The sequence below is a fragment of the Bradysia coprophila genome (assembly GCF_014529535.1).
Source record: "Bradysia coprophila strain Holo2 chromosome IV unlocalized genomic scaffold, BU_Bcop_v1 contig_84, whole genome shotgun sequence".
Lineage (NCBI taxonomy): Eukaryota > Metazoa > Arthropoda > Insecta > Diptera > Sciaridae > Bradysia > Bradysia coprophila.
In genome coordinates, this window is record NW_023503376.1 from 3,357,898 (window position 1) to 3,380,809 (window position 22,912).

General features: G+C 34.6%; 1 protein-coding gene and 1 long non-coding RNA gene across 3 annotated transcripts in view; both read right to left on the reverse strand.

Moving 5' to 3' along the window:
* LOC119072883 overlaps positions 1-20,258 on the reverse strand; it is a 54,205-nt gene extending 33,947 nt beyond the window's left edge. The window contains exons 1-2 of one of the 2 annotated variants that reach the window (XR_005086947.1): positions 19,792-20,258; positions 8,073-8,465 (exon numbers count right to left, since the gene is read on the reverse strand). This is a non-coding gene — a long non-coding RNA (uncharacterized LOC119072883). Of the gene's footprint in view, positions 1-8,072; positions 8,466-19,648 lie in introns of both variants that reach the window. The other variant, XR_005086946.1, reaches the window with a different exon arrangement.
* Positions 20,259-21,926: 1,668 nt separating this feature from the next.
* On the reverse strand, positions 21,927-22,558 carry LOC119072882 (vitelline membrane protein 15a-1). The gene is made up of 2 exons (XM_037178195.1): positions 22,283-22,558; positions 21,927-22,157 (listed from the first exon to the last, which is right to left on the reverse strand). The coding sequence occupies exons 1-2, from the start codon at positions 22,466-22,468 to the stop codon at positions 22,047-22,049; spliced, it is 297 nt and encodes a 98-aa protein (XP_037034090.1). The 5' UTR covers positions 22,469-22,558; the 3' UTR covers positions 21,927-22,046.
* Between the last annotated feature and the right edge of the window lie 354 nt (positions 22,559-22,912).

A 22,912-nucleotide genomic window follows, 5' to 3' on the forward strand; every position in this document is an offset into this window, starting at 1 on the left:
AGAAAAACATAATAAATGTGTGGCATCTAGATCTACAATGTTCCTCCGCATAATATCGGTTGTTTTGCAAGACCCGAAAATTACTCTCATCAATAGTTCCATTGCATAATTTATAGTGATATCAAATGAGATAGGAAAACTTATCGACTTTTGTGGAAATAAATCTCAGATCATAATATTATATCGTCCGTTATGGGCAAACGGTCCGGCTTTGGGTAGGGATATAATATTACCAAATTATGTTTATGCAGTCGCGTGCTTTGTATTAATTAAATGTAATATATAGAAGAAATCAATAAATAATAAGTTTTATGTAAACTTACCTTGGCTTTTCGGTTATCTACAACTATCCGCTCACATCATATCCCCCAACATCTACTTACTATACATAAATGTATAACGTTATGGAAAGTGTTGGGGTATAAGGCGTTCATTACGGTTATGTTAGAAGCACTTGCGCAGGTACAAATAATATGATATCAAGAAAATTGATTGGAATAACGTGTGAGTACTTTATTAACCTTTAAGTCAATAATATTTATGGTTTAACGATCGCATGGATTGCGTAAAGAAACATTGGCATTCTCGCAATATGGGAATTATTGCATTTCTGGACGGTTTACCGCAAATGAAAAATTAGAACAGTTGAACGTCGTAAATTAATCGAAAATTGAATTAAGTGTAAGTAATTCGCTTGATTAGCATAGAGATGCCATTTCGGGCACATTGTGGTTTTAGCCGCAATATTATTCTATTTCATTTGAATAATTATGCGACCAAAGGATGCCAAGATGGAAAAGCAAAAGAATATTAATCAGAGGCGTGTCATCCCGGAGATACGGTAAGATGTTGTCAATAAAATCGATAAATTGAACGCTGAAGTGTGTGCACTAAACCTTAAGCATTGAGTATCATGATGAAACGACCTCTGTATTTCATCGGAAGAACACTTTTATTTACAATGTTTGTGCATTTGTGTATTACTGCAACTTATCACTGCAGATATTCTTCAGTCTAGAAGGATAAATATTTGAAGCATCTGAGACACTTGATGCATAGTTATACGCATAGTTACACTAATTAATAAGTTGCCTCGACTAGAGTGAACGGTCTTACACCGGGAAATCAGTGACGGTAAAATTTTTTCCTAATTACCGGTGTCGGTACCACCTTTTTAGGAAAGTTTGACACTGCTAAAAGTCCTGTATTCACCCACCGATTTCAATAAACTTTTTTTTAAATGATCTCCATTGGAAATATAGAATTTTATTAGTGAATCAACCCTGGAAATAGGTGCCGTCGGCGTCCATCAAATTATTGTAGATTTCTCGATTACTCCGGTAACTGCCGGAAACTTAGTGCCGGAAATCATGTTTTAGAAATGTAAAATCGTGATACCACAACAAGGAGAGTAACTACAGGCTAAATTTGATGAATGTTTCTGTCCGACACAACTTAGGTTTCTTGTAAGAAGTTTCACGATGAGATACCAATTGGCATGACAGGGCTCTATGAATTTCCTTTATACGAGCTCCAGATCAATAATCACACAAAAGCAATAGATATCTACGTCATGTCACAAGGACGGAAAAGTTTCAAAGTCGAGTTTTCGCGGGAAGTATGTTGATCCGAGGCGAGGCCGAGGTCAGAAGTCACGTGAAAATGTGACCTTTCATTCGTCGTACGAGTTACGTACAATACAATCATATGCTGACGGCACAGAAAAAAATTGTTTCATTGATGAAATAACCGGCTTCTACGCACAACAGGCCCAACAGAGGCTTAGGTGCCGGAGCTTTGGCTCCACCCACTCAAACTAAATAACCGGCTTTCGGTGCAGACAGGACCTATTTTCAGGAATTTAATTCTTAAAAATTCCATAAAATCCTTAAAAAATGTCTTTTGTTTTGGAAATTTTAAGATTGTTTTTAGGAATTTTAAAGAATTTTGTGAAAATTTTCAGAATTAAATTCACAAAAATAGGCCCTACAGTACACAAGCAAAAACTCTTTTCCACCCGCTCACATCGAACGATTTTCGTATTAATCGAATTAAATATTTCACCGCAGCGCACTCGAATGTAAATCAATTTCATAAGTCGTGATGTTGTGGCCAACATGATTAAATATAAATATCGCATGCTAGTCGAACAGTGATGTTTAAATTACACGGGCAGAACGTTTACAAATTTATCAACCAAGAAATGTATACCATTATTGCGGGGATGTGGTGAGTGGTGATTGTGTAATAGTATTTTACAACATTGGCTTAGTAAGGGAGATATGACAGCATTAGTTGAGATGTGAGTGTCTATATCACTGATAACTTTTGTGAAACCATGGGAGTCGAGCGGAGCGAGTGGAAAAAAATCCCATGAGACAAAGCCGATCTATCGAACTCGTGATTGCCAAGGCTGTTACATCAATATTGATGTTATTGTAGCGATGTTCTTCCACCTTCCATCCGTCGTCATGTACGGCAATTTCAGCCTATGTGATAAATTTTTAAAGCGGTGTACTTCATCATTGTTACAGTTCTTCTGTTCGTGTAATAACGTTAACATCTTACAATACCCAGCGAAACAATAAAAATCAGTGGTAAGAAGGTGTTGAAAAGGCACATTCCCAAATTGATTCAGAAAAATGTCACGTATTCCGAAGAGAACGAAAATTGTTGAGTGTCAGAATAATTGTTTCACACAAATTGAATTAAGGTATATAGAATTCGGCAGCATATCAACGGCCGTAATTCACAACGGAAAATAAATTGTTCTTCCGCCGCAAAGTTTCATGAATTAATTATTGTTGATGTGAGAAAACATTCAATGAACAAACTCACATAAAATGCTCAAACATTTTATTATTATAAAAATAAACGGAACCTCACCAAGTCTGTATAAGAAGTATATATAAATTCATCTTCATCGTGACTGTTCCACTTATATTTTCGAATGAATGAGTGTGTTCTAGTTGTACTATTGCAATGCTATAGTACTCATTCCGATGAATGAATGAACAAGTTTTTAAATAAAATGTTAAGTGATTTCTTGCATGCTAAAATAAGATTTGCAACGCAATACCCTACTACGTATGTTTACATATAATTAAGTACATTCGTTGTTGATAAGAAATTGTTGCTCATTCTGAACAGAGAAATATCAATCGCATGAATGAGTTGAACTTCAACGAGAAATTCGGGATTGGTTGAGGGTCAAGTGCAGAACGAGTTTTCTTTGGAAGTCATTTGATGTGAATGTCTGCTACCTTTTTGTTATAGATAAATGTCCAGTCAATTTGTAGTGACTTTCGAGCATCCTTTCGTTTAACAACATGTCAAGTGGCTCAACAAAATGTATTCCCCTGATAACTCATTGTTATACTGATTAGGAAGTATTAGATTAGGATTCTCGTTATTTAACCGTCCACAGACGGCAAACATATCACTAATGGAATTACCAAATCTATTACTTCTTTTCATCTAAATTATTTGAATTTCAAATCTTCTACTTCATCAGTTATAGCATAAGATTTTCCCTTATTTTTGTCGTCACCGTCCGACAGTGATATCAGATATTTGGTAAGCAAACTAACCCAAAATTTCAGGATAGTCTATAGAAACGTTAGCAAGTTGCAAAATCGCGTAATTCAATAGGAACTACAGTCGACGCCAGTGAAATTTAGACATGAATTTGCTTCTGCTGGTTAGCTCGTACAAACTAAAGTCCCCCTACGTCTCTGTTCGGGTGAAATAATTACACGCACGAGCGTGTAAGTGGTGAAATTGTATAAAGCCATGTGAACAGTTTTGTTTGTATGAGTGAACCAGTGAACCAGATGAAAAACAGCTTAAGAAAATTCATGCCTAAGTTTTGCTGACGCCCACTGTAACTATTTAACTTAGAAAGAAAATTTCAGTTTTATGGAAATTCGAAGTCGAGTCGATTCTTTGAAATGCAATATCTTATCCAAATCATTTGTGGCCAAGGGGAGTAGTTGCTGTAAATATTTCCTTAATGGCGTTGTATCATGCTTGCTTACTAATTTGCCTGCATGATTTGCTGTGCAGTAAATTTTGTAAAATTGCTAGAAGTTGACACCAAACCGATAAACCAATCGAAACCAATCTGATCTTGATCCATCTCAAGATGGTAAAATTGAGGCATTTTAATGGGTTAACAATGGGAATATCAATAAACGTAAACGTATTCAAAGTGATTTGTGGGGATTGCATATCAATTTTACAGTGGGCAATGAAAACATATTCGACATCAATAAACATGTTTCAATGTTACACGCTTCTGATGCTGAATAAAATGTTAAAAGGAAGAAAACACATTGTTACAAATCGTCAGCAGCAACGAATGATTGTGCAACGAAGTGGTTTTCATTTACATACCACAAAAAGGTGAAGTTTTCCATTGTGTACGGTTCTTAACTAAAGCTAATTTGTATTTTGAAAAACACATAATGAATGTCTTCACCGCACTCGCTGTTGTGAATAGAATGAAATTGAATAATACTTCGGAAGTTGGAAACTATAAAGGATGTACTTGCTACTTCAACGTACCCTTTTTTCATTATAGAGATACAATAGCGTACATGGAAGTCAGCCAACTGAATATATTTCTGTTGAATGCGTCAAAGGATATTATGTCCTGTGAAGTTGCCGAAAGAACAATAGTAGATTATTCACCTCTGTCCACATGTTTATTTAGACCAGGGGAGTTATTGCATGAGCCGAAGGTGAATGTTATAACCCCAAGTGTCTAAATAAACATTTGGACGGAGGTGAATACGATATTTTATCTACTGACGGCGAAATAATAGCACTTTTTCACTGCTATTATTTCACCTAGGTAGATAATAATAGATTACGTCCTTGTTTGGTTTTTTTTTAATGAGCTGGAATTCTGTCGCTTGCACTATAGCCCCGCTAGCCAGTATGTCCAAACAATTACTCCCGAACAAGATTTTTATAAAACGAAACGAAATTGTAGAACGTAAAACGAACGGCACAGTTATTCCGATAAATCATTGAGCAACATATTTGCGACCTAACTCCATTATTTACTTTCCTTTGAAACGCCATCACACCGCCTGTAACAAAGTATTATATCGGATCGATAGAAAATACCCACCTTGCTTCTCATTGAAATCATATCTCAAACTTCATGCTCACTTTATCTTCAAATTGAATAACCACATAAACTGACATTAATGCCATTATTTCGCTTGCCAACACCAACCTATTTAAAATGTCTATATTTTGTACCGATTATGTGGTAAAGCTTGATAGGGGGGCTGGCTTGCACTGTGTTTGTGAATGTTATTTTGAAACAAAGATGTGTGTGCAGAAAGGAATAATTAATTTTAGTTAACTGGAAATGGTGTGTGGTCGCTTTGTCTCAATTTATTTAAAGAAAAATAATTAACAAAAAGCCATGTCTTAGTTTAAAGAAACTGTAGAAGAAGTAGCACACACCAGCTTTCGGGTCATCGCGTCTAGCTTACTTTCGTATTGTAACATTTCTTCTTGTTGCTACGTTCGCATGTACAACACTCTCTCACTTAATCACTCTTCTTTTCTTAAGGGATTTAGAGTTATACGTCTGAACTTGTCAATTTATCAAAGTAGTTGCGACAGCATCAAAAACTGTAGCAGTAGCTTATGTAAGTAAAAAGCAACATAACTCTATTCGCTCTCGAAGATAGAACCTTTCATCAAGTTTCCCTACGACATGGAATGGAGCTTTAATCCTTTTTGTGTTTCTGCAGGGCTTTTGTTTTATTTGTAAAATTACTTATAAACTAACTGAGTTTAAACGCTAGAAGTATGAAAGAAATTGGAGTGGTCACCAATACGAAAATCACTAGTCTCCAGCCACACAATTCGTTTTGAAAGCTTGAGTTTTAGAAAGAAAATGTGCCAGCTGCACAATCATATGATATAGTGGTTGGGAAAAGTTTATATTACAAATTTATAGCATAGATGTGGAGGATAGGTTTAAGTAACGTCCATACAATAACTTTTCTTGTGTGGGTAGAAGGGGAGAATCCCTTTTGATTTATTCTTTTCATGCTGTGGATGGATAAAAGAGAATCTATCCTATAGTCTGTTGAATGGTGACGATGAACGTTTTGAAACTTTTAAGGAAGGAACCAGTCGCTTCAGAACTTTTAACAGAGAAGCAAACTACCAGTAGCTCACAGAACATAACATGGTAAACACTGACAATTTTGTTCCCTCTGAACTTGTGAAAAACACGATACCGAGCCTATTTTACGAAAAAATCATTTTACCTGGATCATCGTTTATAATTACAGGGTTGGTGATAAACTAACGCGTGGAGGTAACAAGAAAAATATAAATCTCCACACATCACAACAGAACCCCTCTCTGTTCTTCCCATTTTCACGTAAAGTAAATTTTGGTGGCTGAAACGATATCAACGCTTTGCCGGTTTTGCTTCGATGTTCCCACAAATATTATCCACTGTACTATTGACCTGAAACAAGACCTTACAGCACTAAAATCATGTGAATCGGTAACGGTGGAATTTGTGGAATTAAGTAGAGAAGAAAAAAGTGCAGTAAACGCCAGCGAAATTTAAAGATAAACTTGATTTAGGTGGTTTTCAGCTGGTCCTCTAATTTACATAAAACTGCTTGTACGCTGTGAAATTCGTGCTGAGTAAAATTTGGTGGTAGAACAGCAATAATATTAACCTTTCACAAAACAGAAACCATTTCAACAGTTTTACTATTGAATCTATTACTTCATTTCATCTAAGTATTTTCAAGCGATTGATTTGAAATCTTTTACTTTATTTGTTTTGGACATGTTTTGCTATATAAAAGACCTCATTGGTAAGAGCTTGCCATTTATTCCTTCAATCTTTATAGATAACAGATGATAGCCGCAACGTAGCTAGTATCTGCTGATCCCTTATTTTCAGCCGTCGTCATGCACCATGCGTGGAAGATGTAACTATAAAAGTGGTATTCTTCGGGGGACCTGGATAGCCAGAGATTTTTTTTTTCGAAATTGATGGTCATTACCCCACAGAAAATGTTGTGTTGACTCAAAACCATTGAAAAAAAGGTTACACAATTTTTCTAAAACCTTACTTTTCGCCATTGGGAATATGTTTTCACCTACTTGACTCAACCAGCTAACCTGATCGAGCCAAAGTTATTTTTCTCGTGAAGCCACGACAAATTCCACTTTTACTGTTATATTTCCCCCCAAAATTGCAGGCTAGCTAATGCCGACTTCTTCGATCACACAAGTCCCACTTCGCAGGTTACAAATTCAAATTTTATTGTTGGAACGAAAGCACTGACGAAATTTGAAACGCAACTAACTTTGGACGTGTCCACAAGCACTTTTGTTTGCATGTGTGGACCAGCTTTCACTAACGTCGACTGAAGTTTCTCTTTGAAATGTAATCCCTGAGCTACCCCCTATCTGCCTATATTTGTGCCATGAAACTTCTGATTCCATACATTACTCGTCCGTCCTTTAAAATTAATTGAGAAAGGGCACAAAAGTCTTTAAATTCCAATTATTTCCATTTCGTCCTTTCATTAAAAACGAAATTATTGAGCTACTCAAACACGGTTGTTAACAAATTGTTTTTAAGCCCCACTCTTCTTCATAATATGGCTACATATATTCTCCTTTCATTGCCTGGTGCTACCCAATGTTCTGATGAAATATATTTTTTTTACATTCTTTTCATTTAGTCGAGTTTTGAATCCCAAGATACTTATCATCCTTTCAAAATTTTGACAGGTTTTGTTTTAATTCTAGTAAGGGTGGCGAAACTTCATACAAAAAAACGAAATTAATTTAATTTTTATCTTATCAAGCAGCAACAGCAGAACCCTTTTAATGAGAAAAAAAAACCTTTCACGTTGATATTAATCTTAAGTAGGGTTGTTGACACTTAATTCTAAAGGAATAAATCTAATTCAAACGACCGACTTTTTTCGGGTATGCAAAAAAAAGTAAAATTTAAATTGAAAAACAAATTATTGTTAAAGAGCGCCATTTAAAACCATAAAACTTACCTCTTTTTGAATTTATGAGTACACTTGGATGGTTCGTTCGTCATTCACAATAACAGCCGACAATAGTGATGCACTCCAACAATCTTTTGTTGAATAATTTCTGAGCATTTTGAATAATATGTGCCACCTTAGAGCATTATTATTTCTGCAAACACAATCTAATCATGGTTTATATGTACTTATATGCGCAGCAACAACACGGCATTATAGGATATTTTATACTATACAAACACATACACATCTATATACATGTAATATATGTTAAGTCAAAGAGTATTTATTTAGCGTTCTTGATATTTACGTTTTTCCGGCTTTTGTTCTCTTCAAGCTTTTCCTTTTTCGCTTCGTTTTCCGCACTTAACTTTCATAAAGTTTCAGTTGTATATTAGGTGCCTTTGTAATAATTTGAACACAAATAAAAATTTTGCCTTCAGATTTAATGATGCATTTTCCAAAGGGGAAAATTAAATTTCAAATTACACTGAAAATACCATACACAAAATATGAATTGAGAAGCTTGAGAAGCTGAGAGTAAATGTAGCCCACTTTTGGAATGAAAACGATAAATTAATCAAATGATGTTCGTTCTCCGTGTCACCATTGTCTTTTTCGATAAATAATGAAATTTGGAGTTATGGGAGAAGCTAAATCAGCCGAGAATGGCGTCAATAGTTGAATTGACTAGATTTTATTGCTGACATGAAGAAAATAATATCAACGACAATGAATCGTTAATCTCATTTCCTAAGTTTCACCAGCAGAATGATAATCAGCGAACTTCCGAACATAAAAAGTAGATAAAAATCTATCTATCTGTTGACGAAGCGAACTTTTACAATTATTTTTTTCGAGTGTACCGTGCAATGTACCAGTCATCTGTTATGGACAACGACGATAAAAACACAATGACCTCTATTAAGTGGTGCCTTATATAGGAATGTTTGATGAAGTAAAAGATTTTGTAGTAAATAGTTGAAACAAACTTAACAACAGAAATAATAGATTTAATTATTGTACGGTGATGTGCTTGTCATTGTGTAAAAGCTGGACATCTGGACAAGTAGTAGCAATTAGATTACATGAATTGTTGTGGAAACTATATAGCTAAGCACTAAGCTTCTTCTAATATCACTGTCATGCCTCACCTGATTATTACCAAAATGCCAATTTTCAGAGATAATGAGGTACCAGATTAGAGACTATTTTACGTAAAATTATTCTTGCAACTGTGCTGCGAAAACGGAACTTTTTCATGTGTGATTTGGGTGGCGATCGAAGGGTCTTTTTTTCTCTGGTTTTCTATGTTTTACCTTTCACCACTAGTGGTGAAATGGATTTTCATAAATGCTTTTCGTCACTAGTGGTGAAATCGGGTGAAATGGATTTACTTTTCACCACTCCTTCTGAACATCTGAACCATTAAACGTAAATACAAATTCTGCCCTGACCAAATTTCGGATCACCGACACCAAAACCCAATGCAACCATTCGGCTATTGAGATATACAATTGCAGTGAATCAATTTTTGGATCGTACATAAATGCAGTCTACTTGATCGTTCATACCATATTTCGTTCATACAGTACAATGTTAAAGGTAGAGTTATGTTTTGCATTTCAAAAGTTCATTTTTCGCATCTGGTTACAGAAAACGTTGTATGCTCGCTTCGCTCGTTTGATAACATCACATGTAGTGACTACCACTTTTCGCAACTAGTTGCATAAATTACTAACAATTACTAATAACTTTCTAACATTTTCCCGAACTTTCCTTAATTTTTTAAAATTTTGACAAGAAAATAACTTCGGAAAATTAAAGTAAATCCAAGAAAATATGGGATTATTCTAGAAAAGTCGGGAAAATGGTTTCCTAAAGATATTGTCTTTGCTCCGTACCCATTAAGCTTTTCCAGAGTCGGTAATGTTTTGAATTTGAAAAGAACAAAGCCATATCCAATTCCATCTATTCTAAGGGATAAATCATTTGCATTTCTTATGAAAAGACTCACAGAACTAGTGACATATTTTTACCATGACGCCATGTGCAAATGTAAAAAAAATTGAAAGGATCATGGCTTCATGTCGGAAAATATGTTTTGAAGAATGTGCCGGCCCAAAATATGTCACTAACTTCTAGGTCCTATGAAAAGATGTAGAGCGTAGATCGATATGCACTAATATTATGAGAATGAAGTTCACCTCACTCTCTCAAAGGTTTTGTCATGAAAGTGTGAAAATTGTACAGTTTTAAACAACGTGCTCCACCAACTACGGCTCTGAGTAATAACGCAAATACGGTAGAGCATAGATTGTATATCGTAGTGAAAGGCTTTGCTAAAATTTCTATCGAGAATGTCGAAATTGGTTGGCATTATAGACAAAATTCAATTTTCAAAAGCGTCGCGAGAGGGATTTACAATATTTTGTAAGTTAAATCGATTTTCTCTTGTTGAAAATATTTTTTAATAATTCGTCTGTCTAGGCACAGGTTTAGGTCCAAGCCTAAATGTACTGAAAATAATTTCGCTTTGAAATTACTTTCTCGAATAAGTTTAGATTAGATTCGTCGGAATAAATTACTGTTTTCAATTTTTCTTTTCACATTTCAATTGAATTAGCAAATTTTATCGAATAAATGACAACCCAACTCTAGATGCAGTCAGAGTATGAATAATAAATTGTGGAATAGAAATAGGTATGTAGAACGAATACAACTGTATATGGTGTTATACCAATCTACTTTCTATCTTAATTATGTTCTAGCGCGTAAAATCAATTCAATTTGTGTGACAATCGATTTTTCAAAATATTACTGACGACGAATTATTTCGCCCGAGTACTTTTGAGAATAAAACATTTTAACCGTGTGGATATATAACGTGCATCACAGAGCAAGGAACACGTATCAATTTCAGCAAAATTTTGTCAGTTTATCCACCGTAACACCTATAATTTCTGGACTGATAACTAAATGCTGTATCCACTTCGTACCGAGCAGAGTAGCATGGTCTTTACATTCCTATAACGCTTCAGCTTGTTGAACTTCACCATTGTTTATCATACACTTCTCTAATAATCCATCACTTCATAATCGGTATAGCTTCTAAATGAAAATAACCAACTTTTCGGTTGGGTCTACTTCTCTACTATATACACCGTCATGTTACATTTTGAGTTTTATGTTTTGCTGACATAACATTATTTATCATCAGTTGTAGCATAAAAGTCAACATTGATGTTTGATTAGAAAAACTTAATTGTTCGGTAGTTTTCGACATTCATTGCACGTTTCATTGTATTGAATTAAAAATGTCAGCGTAGCATCATCACTGCCAGAATAGTCATAAGAAATTTCAGATTATGTGGGTTAAGAGTTTTCTTAGTTTTCTTGTCGCGTCGCTTATCATTTTACAAATGACAAGCATACCGCGATATAATCATTAGTTGTTACAACCTACATTTTCGTATGTTTTTTTACATTTTTCAATTTTTTCTAAACGAAATTCCAAAAATTACAGTGAAGTTTCAGCATGAATTTGCTTCAGATGTTTTTCAGCTGATCCGCCAGCAGCTTCGACCGTATGAACAAACATTTTTGATTGTATGAGTGTATCAGCTGACAAACAGCTGAAGCAAATTTATGCTGAAATTTCACTGTAATTTTGCGAAAAATAAAAAAAATGAAAAAATGGAAAAGAATGTGGGAAAATTCGGGAAAATATTTCCTTAAAATTGGTTCCTGCTTATTTAAGTATTCGACTTATGATTCAAATTTATATTATAAGGTTGTCCCAGTCATCCTGATCGGGTTGAATTTCCTAGAGTTTGATACAAAATCTTCTACTTCATTTGTTAAAACGAAATGTTTTTATTTATAAAAGAGTACCAGTGAGATATTATCGCATTTTTCTTGTCGTCGCTGTTAATGACAAATGACAATTGAAATTATTTGCAATGAGTAGTCTGTTTCGTGACAAATTTCTTTGCTTCTGGACCCATGCAACCCAAAGATTCAAAAGCCGTCTGTAATGATTTTAGAAGATTCAGAAGAAGCCAATGTATCACGCACTGTCACATCCCATAAAACAGATTTACCATGACTCCACGGAATTAGAGTCATACATCATACAATCAGGTCTTTTACCGTCATCTCTAGAAATTCCTGGTAGCTGCAACACATTTGTAACATCTACAGCAGAAAAAGCATGAGAAAACTCTTATGTTTACAGCATCATGTCGTGACGGTATCCCTGTTTTTAGCTTGTATGATAAGCCCTTTTATCTAACTCACGACAGACACACCTATACTCCTCGCCAAATTGGGATCCCAAACGCAGGCCAACAGCAATTCTCGCAGCATTTGTAGTAAATCTAGCTGACTCGACGGGACAACCTGCAGCCACTTTGAAGATCTCGCTAAACCTGCTATTGACCAACGGAAGGTCCCCATTCCTTTGTACCTTTCTCTCATCTAAAACGGTCAGTGCGTGGTCTAATTTTTCCGGAATAGACCGAATGGCCCGTATAGGCAGCTAATTTTCACAAATATGGAACGAAATCATAAAAGTTAAAACCGAATATTTATATATCCGAATGACAAATCCAAAAGTATCCGTCGGTTTTACTAATTTGAGCATTTAGAAGGCAGCACTTGATCCATCAAACTGGACCAATCAGTCAAACTTTTCGAACGAGGTATAAGGTCTATTGAAAGCTCGGAACAATATTTCTCCTACACTTTTTCAGAAAAAAGCGCCACCCGTATGTAATAACAATGTCTCAGTCACAATAATATTTCCGTTGGATAATTTTCAATTTACTTCGATTCCACAGTGAAATGTCATCGAAACCGTGTTCATTTAATTGAAAAATTAATGAATGATGAACTAAACGTAATTGGAAATTACAGTCCAGCACTATCTTTATGTCCTATCTCGAATTGCATTTCTATTCACCAACACGTCGTCCGTTCTCTATTATTCACTATTTACTATTTATAATGTATGAAATGTATTTACCATAAAATAAAGCTATAAAAGATTTTCAATTATAGCCGAACATAATAAAGCTTTACAATATAATGTCTACACGTTCGATATTAGCAGGCAGAGCTGTGTATTTATATCCGGGGGAGAAAAAATAATGTAGAACTCGAATCGAAACTGAATCACATTTTTAACGAGTATGTTGAAATATTTACGCGAGACGGATATATAACCATATATAGATATACAAATGCCTTGTCGTGTTTAAGACATATCTGAATTGTCACATACAATATTCTTTTCCGTACGTACAGCTAACAAAACTACGTAAGAAACTTTTTACTTTACATTCAAACTCACTTATGTTGCTTATACTTTGAAGTACTAGATTTATCATTCACTTAGAACATTGTATATCTATACATCTTCCATGTCGAAGCCAATATATATCAAGTGGAAAATGTTTGTGGAGTAAACAAACTTAAAGAAACGAAGAAAAAGTTTCTAACGCAATTTTGTTGGCTGTACTACGTAGCGTAGCATATAGTCCCTGTCGAAATGTCGCTACATAAATAATAAATTATTTGTTCAATATTCAAACATTTAATATCCCAGTTAAACGTTTTTATACATATTTATAAGAGTATTGGTAACAAGCGTAAAGATACTTTTATTAATACATTTTGTCAATAAAGAAAAAATTGTCTGACATTATGCTGTATACATAATACCAAACGAAAGCACTGATTCAAAAATGAATGAGAGCGAAATGACTGACTAATTTCCATTGGGTGGTTTTTTTTTACTTCTTCGTCTCTGCAAACTTTGAGGAGATAATCTTTGATTTTATCGATAATGAACCGTAATGATGTGTACCTTTAAATCAGTTATATTGATAAAAATTCACACAACAAAATAATCGCAAGGTTTTGCGTATAGATAGATGGTTATGGTATTCCATTCGGCTTTTCTTCGCCTTTTTCTGTGCTTTTCGTCAAAGATTAGAGTATAGAACGGGTAATGAATGTACACCAATTTGTGTTATATTTTGGCTTTTCTTTCTTTCCACCCGGTTCTCATGATTTGGTGACGACGACATTAATTGGAAGTAAAATATTTCACATCTTTTACGTTGATACTAATTAGGATATTATGTTGCAATACTATAGGGCGTCTTTTTTAACCTTTTAGTAATTATCTGTTGGAAAAGTGAAACAACAGCAGCTGAAAAAGAGCCACGACATCAGTTTTTTTATGGCAAAATGTACTAAAAGAAAATAGTAAATCATTTTCCGATATTTTCTTGAGTTTTTCAACATTTTCTTAGAATTTCCCATATTTTCCTTAAATTTCCCTGCTTTTGGGAAAATTTTGAAAAATGTGGGAATTATCAAAAATGGTGGGACAGGGATCGGGCGAATCAAGGCAAATATAAGCAAATAATGGGAAAATAATAAGCGAATAATGCCTAATGGTCGAACGGTGTGACAAGATTTTCCATTGTTGTTTCCCACTCGAGTTTTTCAATATCATTCTTCTACCCTACAATGAATGAAGTAAACGATGTCGAACCAGACACAATCATCATTGCTTCAATAGAAGTAGTAATAGACTTCATAATTTACTATGAAGTGCTACGATTGAAGAAAAATCTTTATTTATTAAATTAAACAAAGTGTGCTGCCCTCTTAGAGAAGGTTGCCCGTCCACACAGCATATCCATCAATAATAAATTACAAAATAGTTACAGCGAAAAGCTAAGTCAAAATTTGCACATTAAATTATTAGTGACTAGACACCATATACGTGGTTCTTAATGATCCGGATCGTATCGACCAGAATGTCTTCCGTTATTTGATTAAGTCTTATTAATTATTAGTAGAGATATACAAGGTGATGCATTGAGGCATCGAGGACCTATCCTCATATGTCAATACGCTATTTTACTGCATAAACGAAAAACAGAAAAGAGACATAAATAAAAGGATAAACTTCACTGTCAATTATAAGTATAAGGACAGTAATAATTTGGGGAAACATCGTGCGTATGCAATAAAAGGAGTTACACTTCATCGTCGATTTAATCTCATTAACCGGTTAGAGATGGCAAATATATGACCAGTATTATTATCGGGTCTATTACTTCCATCGATCAAAGTATTTTTAATCGGATGATTTCAAATCTTGTACTTCAATTGTTTTAACATGCATTTTACTATATAAAGGACCATCTTACCCAGAGCTTGTCATTGTTTTTGTTGTCGTTATCGATAACAGATGAAGAGCCGTATGTAACAGACTCAGAGTTAACTCAATACTCAGATTTTTCTCGAATTATCTCGTAACGGGTAACCGTCTATTTACAAAAATGAATAATAAAGCGATACCTGTGAAAGAAATCGGAATTCGAATGATAAATAAGATTAAATGCGTAACGAGCAGACGATCTAATGGTATTCTTAAATAAATTTAGATGTTCGTGCTCGAGATGAGTGTCACCAACGCATTTTCAAATTTGAATTGATTTTAAATGGTACGACGATCGTTTTCCGCTTAAAGTGGTAAAATAAGCCCACTTTCCTACACATTTCACTTTGTGTTCATCCAAACCTGAATCGATGTTCTAATTCGAGATTCGAGTAGGGAAGGTACCTACTTCGGCACTTCAACATGTTTATAAAGAAATCCAAATTTCTTTACGGAATCTAATGGGAATAAGTGCCATTTTTGATCAGCACTAGTGAGTTAGAGAGCAAAATTTCTCATTGATTAATACGCCACTGGTTAGAATATGGTTGACGCTGAAAGCCGATTTTCCGGATAAACGTAGGGACATATGTATGTGCTGTGTACATGGAATTATTCGGATGGATTATGGATTTATGCTTAAAGAAAAATTCTCTTACGAAAATCTCAGATTATGTGGCACACATTTTACCATATTACAGCTTTCGAAAAGCTTTTCACATCCTTTATATTGTGAAAAGAAAATGCCTCGGAGGCAAATGTTGCAATTTAAGTTTTTTTTTTTATGTGAGTAATGGTAAATTAAGGTCGTCGTTTAACTTAGTTTGGAACAAAAACTCTATTATGTGACGCAACGGAAAACAAAGTTGGAGATAATTACGAAGACAATTTTTCATATTTTAGTTTATCTTTTAGAAAAGCTGGTGATGTGATGGGTATTATGCAATCTAAACTATTTTGTGAATGATGTCATCAGTAATTTTACAGTTTGGGTGGAGTTTTCTCGCAATAAATTGGAGATTATTGTAAAGCGTCGTGGAAGTTCGTATGATTAAGTTTTCTGCAACTGTCGGTAAATGAGGTAGCGAACTGTGTGAGTACTGCCATCAGTAGTTGCGAATCACTGGCAAAAAAAAGAGTTGAAAATATGACCTGTCACGGAGGAACTTTGACTCTGGATTATTGGGGGCTGTCCAAAAAATACGTCCAGATTAAGGGGGAGTGACAAAATCAGTAAACAGTGTTAAAGGAATAGGAAAACCCTGGATGATGAGGAAGTACAGGATCAAAAAAAATACCAAAAAGTTCGGACATCTTTTACGAACAGTCCCTTGTCCAGCTCTTTTACTTTGTGAAAGAAACCGGATTCGGATCGAACAATATTTCCTTTTTTGACTCTCAAAACGTTTTAAGACAATGATGTCACCCCTGCACTGTTCAAAAAGCTCATGTTAGTATTACAGTCCTTAGCGGGAGTTGATCCTGAATTTATCAAACTTCATAAATTTCGTATAAAACTTCTCAATATCTTCAGTTGAGTCTATTGCTGAAAAAACATAGATTAAACGATACAGCACGATACTATGTGCTGCATGGAAACATATACAGAGAAGTGTGGTCGCACATTCACTTCAATAGCACTACCCGTTCTATTTTCAGCAAAACTAACAAAAACCCATTGAATTATACAGATTTGTATATTTATACATGAAATCCATTCAGCTACTGTTTGCACAATGAAATGAAAAGTTTAAATTTTAAATTGCTGCAACATTTCTACTTCCGATGAAAAAAAAAACAGTTCATTTAAATTCAGAGAAGATGAGGTTGTACTTTCCACTGTTTCATTTCACCATATTCCCGGCTCGACTAAAAACAAAAAACCAAAAATAATTATCGCCACAAAATTCTTTGCAAAGTTACTGCAAAAAACCCAACAATAGAGGGTTTCACCCCATTAATAACAACACCACATAAAATTCAATTTTCAATATTCCATCCCGAACAATGTGTGGAATGGCAAGTGGCGGCAGGTACAGATAAAAAATGAATTTTGAATACATATTCGTTTCTCTTTAAACAGAGAGTCGAAATAATTTATTTGATAAATCAGTGCAAACGTGCAATTTGAATAAGCAAACAACATTTTGCGAGTTCAAATTCACGAGCAACATCACATCGTGATCCCATTTTCATTTATTTTATTAAAATGTTTCGTCTCGTACGTTACGATAACGCCGCCATAGCGGTTGTGGTTTAGCGTTTTGCGATGAAATGCCAGAACTTTTCGTATCGATAGAGTGTTAATTTCCTGGTCGATAATAATCGAGAAAGGAAGTGAACGAAATATTCGAACGCAATGATAACCTCGATGATAACGAATGCATGGATGGAAATGTTGAGCTATTTCGTCTGAAATACAAGCTAACCAAGCGACAATTTCAATTCTTCAAAGAGTTTCGGTTCGCTATTGGCAAAATTGTTGGTAGAAGGTATAATCAGGGTCGAACTGGCCACATGACGGTTGATCAGGCGATCTCTAAATTCACTGCAAAATATGTTTGTCAGCCCCGAGTTGCATGTAAAATGGCAAACAGCACTTCAAGCTCCACCTGATCGCCCACTACGGCCAGTCCAGGCCTGATGCCGTGCGTGTCCATTTTATCAGCCAATATATTTATTGCGTCTCCAAGTAGTTTACAATCGTTGAACTGAGATTCTTTTGTTTTTGTTCATTGCATTTGGAGTGTGCATCGATTCGTATAAAGAATAGGTAAATTGGATGTATCAAATGGACTGGGTGGAATGAATAAAAAGATCAAATTGTACCATTATCCGGTGCAGTGAATAAAATCTCAAATAAAATGCTTGCAATCGGTCGAGACTTCAAATTTTCAAGTTGTTTTTATGAATTTTACTGAAGCCATTTGAAAATGAAAATTATAGCAAGTGTCAGCGATGTTCCCCTTGCGAAAATCTCATTTTCCTAGGGTGCTGTCAGTAAAATGTTGTAAGTACTTGCGGGAAAATTTGCTTACTCACTCTGTGGATTATATCCCTCGCCTTCGGATCTTCCCCAATTTTTGTGTTGTTAAGGCATTAACAGAACCTGAACGAACATTTCCATAAAAATTTTCTTCTGAGGAAAAACGTTCCTACACTCAAGAAATTGGTGTCTTTGTTTGGGAATACAGAGAATCATACGAACATATAAAACGAGTGGAATATTGCTAAGTATTTTGAGGTGAGTGTACAATTCTGGTTTCAGCAGTTTTAGTGGAATTTGTTGTGTAAACCTGCTCAAGTCAAAATGTTTAATATGGAGACTTTAAGCAAAAGTACACTGCTACAGTTTTCGGTAAGAATCGTATGTATTTGTAGCCCAAAATAGGAGCTTAGTCGACGCATGTCTTTTCAATAAAGCAGCCTCACTAAATTATCACGAATTATTATCTGCTAGCGACACATTCGATAAAATGTCTGTTGAAAGTGGTGAGTTGAAAATTTTGTATTTTAATTTCTCAAAAATATTTGCCGTCTAGAAATCATTAATTTCTGGATTTTGAGTGATAAATGGACATTGAAAAAGCATAACACTGAACGGTAAATAGGAATGACTTCATCCAAATAAACCGAAATGAAATGGATTGTCATTGCCCCATACAATTTCTTATTCCACTGGCAATGGCTTATAGCTCTTTTCAAATATTCAGCCTAAAGTTTTGATTGGAAGACATTTCATTCTTTGTTTCAAGTTGAAACTGACCTGACGGCCACCGAAAATGTACGTTTTCCAACTCCTAAATTTTTCTCGGTGCAACAGTAACATTTTCACTTAATTATGTCCTTAAAGAAACAACAACAAAAAATCAAAAAATTGCAGCACCAATTAGGCAATGCACAACTATTGACGATGCAATTGAGACTTTTTGTCACAATGAGACTTGTGGTTGAATTCAAATTATGTAAAAAGAAACTACTGCAGTCTGAGCCATTGCTTTCGAAAGCGGAAGGCAAGTTTTGCATCACCGTTTTTTGTGTGTGTATAACATCAAAATAATCAACTTTTAAAGAGCACTTTTGTAGGTCAATGGAAATTTAAGTTTTAATCCTTTAAATACAATATAACAGTCGTCGTCATATATACACTGTGGATATGAAGCTTTTGTATTTATGTTCTATTACATGTCAAACATGTATTACGGTTCTATCATATATTGCGGGCGTATACATATAACTATTTGTATATTCTGTCATACAGTTCTATATAAATCGAGAGGGATGTTGTATGTATGTATCGATATGTATATATGTAAGAAGTAGAACATTTTACACATATATTTACCCAAGAAATCCAATTTTATATTACACCCACCACACATGAACAATGAACAAATTTTTATCCATATAATGAGTATGATATATTTCCAAGACAATTTAACGAGTTATTCGTCGTTTGGTTTTTCATTAAAATTGTACGATTTTTACAGTGAAACAATTTAACGACCACATCCGTCTGGGAAAATGCATCAATAAATTTTCACAAATTTTTCCTTTTTTCTTTCATTTAATCACAAAAGCACACACTTCACAGTAAAAAGCACACACAAAAAATGTCTACATTTGGAAATAGAATTTCGTTGTTTATTCCACACATATATTTTGATGAACGAGAGACGAAAGAAAAAAAAACGGTAGCAGAAAGCGACGAAAAATCCCGTGATTATGAACAATGCTTTCGTTTTTTAACTGGCAAGGCAAGACTTAATCCGACATTTCAACAAACTAAAGAAATGAGTCTACTTGTTCCTTTATTTTTGTAAGTTTTAGTCACATTAGAGACGAGACAGATTGCACAAAATTAGGAAAATTTTAATATATTTTCATTTTATGATGGTCATAGATACACTATATTCGGGTTGAAACATTGACAGAACGAAGGGAGAACCGTGTGTCTTCTTGTGCTTTTTTGTATATGAAAACCGCGGGGTGATTTGATGGGGGTGTGTATACACACATTGAAATTATGGTCGACAATATTATCGCCTAAAATAAGTTGCGAAGGCGTGACAGGACGAAAGCTTTTTCAGTATGGATAGTCGAGCGTGGGTGTATTTGTTGGTAGAACTTTCAACGATAAATTCATTGTGGATTTCGTGTTGAAAGCACTCAGAAAATTATTATTTAACATGTCCCATTAAGAAAATCCAATGAAAGCCCATTATGTGATGTGCGTTGTTTCACTGCTATCTATGAGAAAGATTTTCTTTGTTTTTTAGAGTTTACTTAATTTTATTTTCAATTTTTCAATTATCCAAAATTTTCTCAATTTTCCAAAATTTTCTTTACTCTTTAAACTCTAAACTCTCTAAATGACTCTGTTTCTAAATCTCTCATTTCTCCAACTTCTCTCATTTCTTTAACGAATATATAGAGAAATGAGAGAAGTAATAAAAATTTAGAAAAAGACGGTCATTTAGAGAGTTTATCAAAGCAGTTCAACAAATTTAGAAAATCCAGAAAATTTTTTGATTTTCCGAATTTTCTTGATTTACTTGAATTTTCTTGATTTTCTCGAACTGCAGGAATTTTTCCCAATTTCCTTGATTATCTAGAAAAAAAATTCTTATCGGCAATGCATTGGAGCGTACTTTGTAGAAATTGTTGGACAGTGAACTAAGGTTTTCTTATGGAATTTTCGGCAAGAGATAAAGTCAAATCGGGATATTAGGAAAATAGCCATTTCCTTTTCTTTCTTCCTTGATAAAATGACCGTGGTGACATCTCTAATTATTTGGCATTGATTCAAATTAAGTCTGAACGATTACGAATAAACGAAGAGAATTGGAGCAATAAAAATTTCTTTTAAATTGACTACGATTCAAATAACGAATCTCTAATACGCTTCGTTCAAATTGGCACAATATTTCCGTCTTTTACGTATTTTTACCATCATGAAAATCATATCGAAAACTACACTTCAAGTTACCACTACCATCAAACAATATGGGAAAATATGCTCGATGTGTTGACGTACCCAGACTGACACAGTCATCCAAACGACACATGTTATCCACAATATTGGGCATTAATCCGAAGTCCGCTAAAACGTAAAAATTTTATGTCCCTATGTGATAATCAGTAATGGTATGATGTTCTGCGCCGAATACCTGCGCAATTATTAAGTTTTGGGGCTTTTTTCGGTTTCTTATTCGAATTGTGGAATGGTACGAAACGATACAACCGTTCCAAAGCGTAGAAAATATGGAAATTCCTTTTTATTGTGCGCCGAAAATATGTGTTATTAGGTGAGAATAGCATGTTGTGTACCGTTTTATTTTGATTAGGATCATGGTTAAACGATTTGCGATAACAACTTTTGCTAGGTAAGCGTATGACAAGTAATTTGAATTTGTGTACCAAGATGAATGGGCTGATGTTTGGGATGGTTGAAAAGCTTACCAAAGTTTTCTTTTTTTTTTTTTTTGGAATTTTTCATTTCAAAATTTGTTGCAATAAATTTTCGGAGTACTTTGGGAATTGTTGGGAAAAAAGTCACAAAACGAACCGAACCGCTCAACCATCGATGAACATTTCTTAAATTGAAAAACTCGCACCATTTACATTTTCAACAATTTATTCATAACTTTCGTAAAAAAATTAATTCTATAAACATTTTACAAGTCTTTGGTAGGCAAATGTTCCATTAACACGTTCATAGCGTTGACCAATTGATCCACAATTTAGTAAGCTTTGTATGGAGCTGGGGCACCATATGATGGACCGTATGATGGATAGGATGGAGGAGAGTATGATCCACAACCAACATGTGCTACAGATGGAGCGCATCCAACCTGAAATTGATCAAAGACAAACAAGTTTTAGTAAAATGAATCACACTTAACAGCAAAGAGAAATGTAGTCCGAACATGGACATGGATGAAAGAAAACTGAGATTTTTAATAAGATCACAACTTACCAACAAATTGCTGCCGCATCTGACTGGTGGAGCTGGGCTTGGGTATGAGTACACTTGATGACCATAGACTGGAGCCGGAGCGCCATATGATGGACCTCCATAGGATGGACCTCCATAAGATGGAGCGGCAACTGTTACGGCGACAAAGGCGGCCAAGAAGATGGTTACGAAAGTTACAGCGTTCATGTTGATGGTTGGTTTTTTGGTTGGAATTGACTTCGAGTTAATGTTTATAGTATTAATTCGATGAGCGAACTGATGGTTTCAACGAAGAAGTCGACGTCTTTTATAGTCAAATTAATGAACTGATTTGTCACTTGTTTTGGTTAGCAATTGCAGTATATAAAAATTGAATTTTGCGTTTCTTGCAAAAATAAAATTTGACCGAAAATGTTTTTGCTATATGCTGCAATATATTGATGTTTCGATATGAATTGAATCGAAATTTATTTACTCTGCGATTTTTTGTGCGTTAACAATAAAATTAGTGGAAAATCGACAGTTGAAATATGTTAAGTAGGTAACCTGATACCAAATTTCCGTTTGATTTATTGCGTTTGTTGAAACCAATAATAATTTCACGTCTCAATCGAACATTAAATTGGGACAAAATATTATCAATGAAGAAAT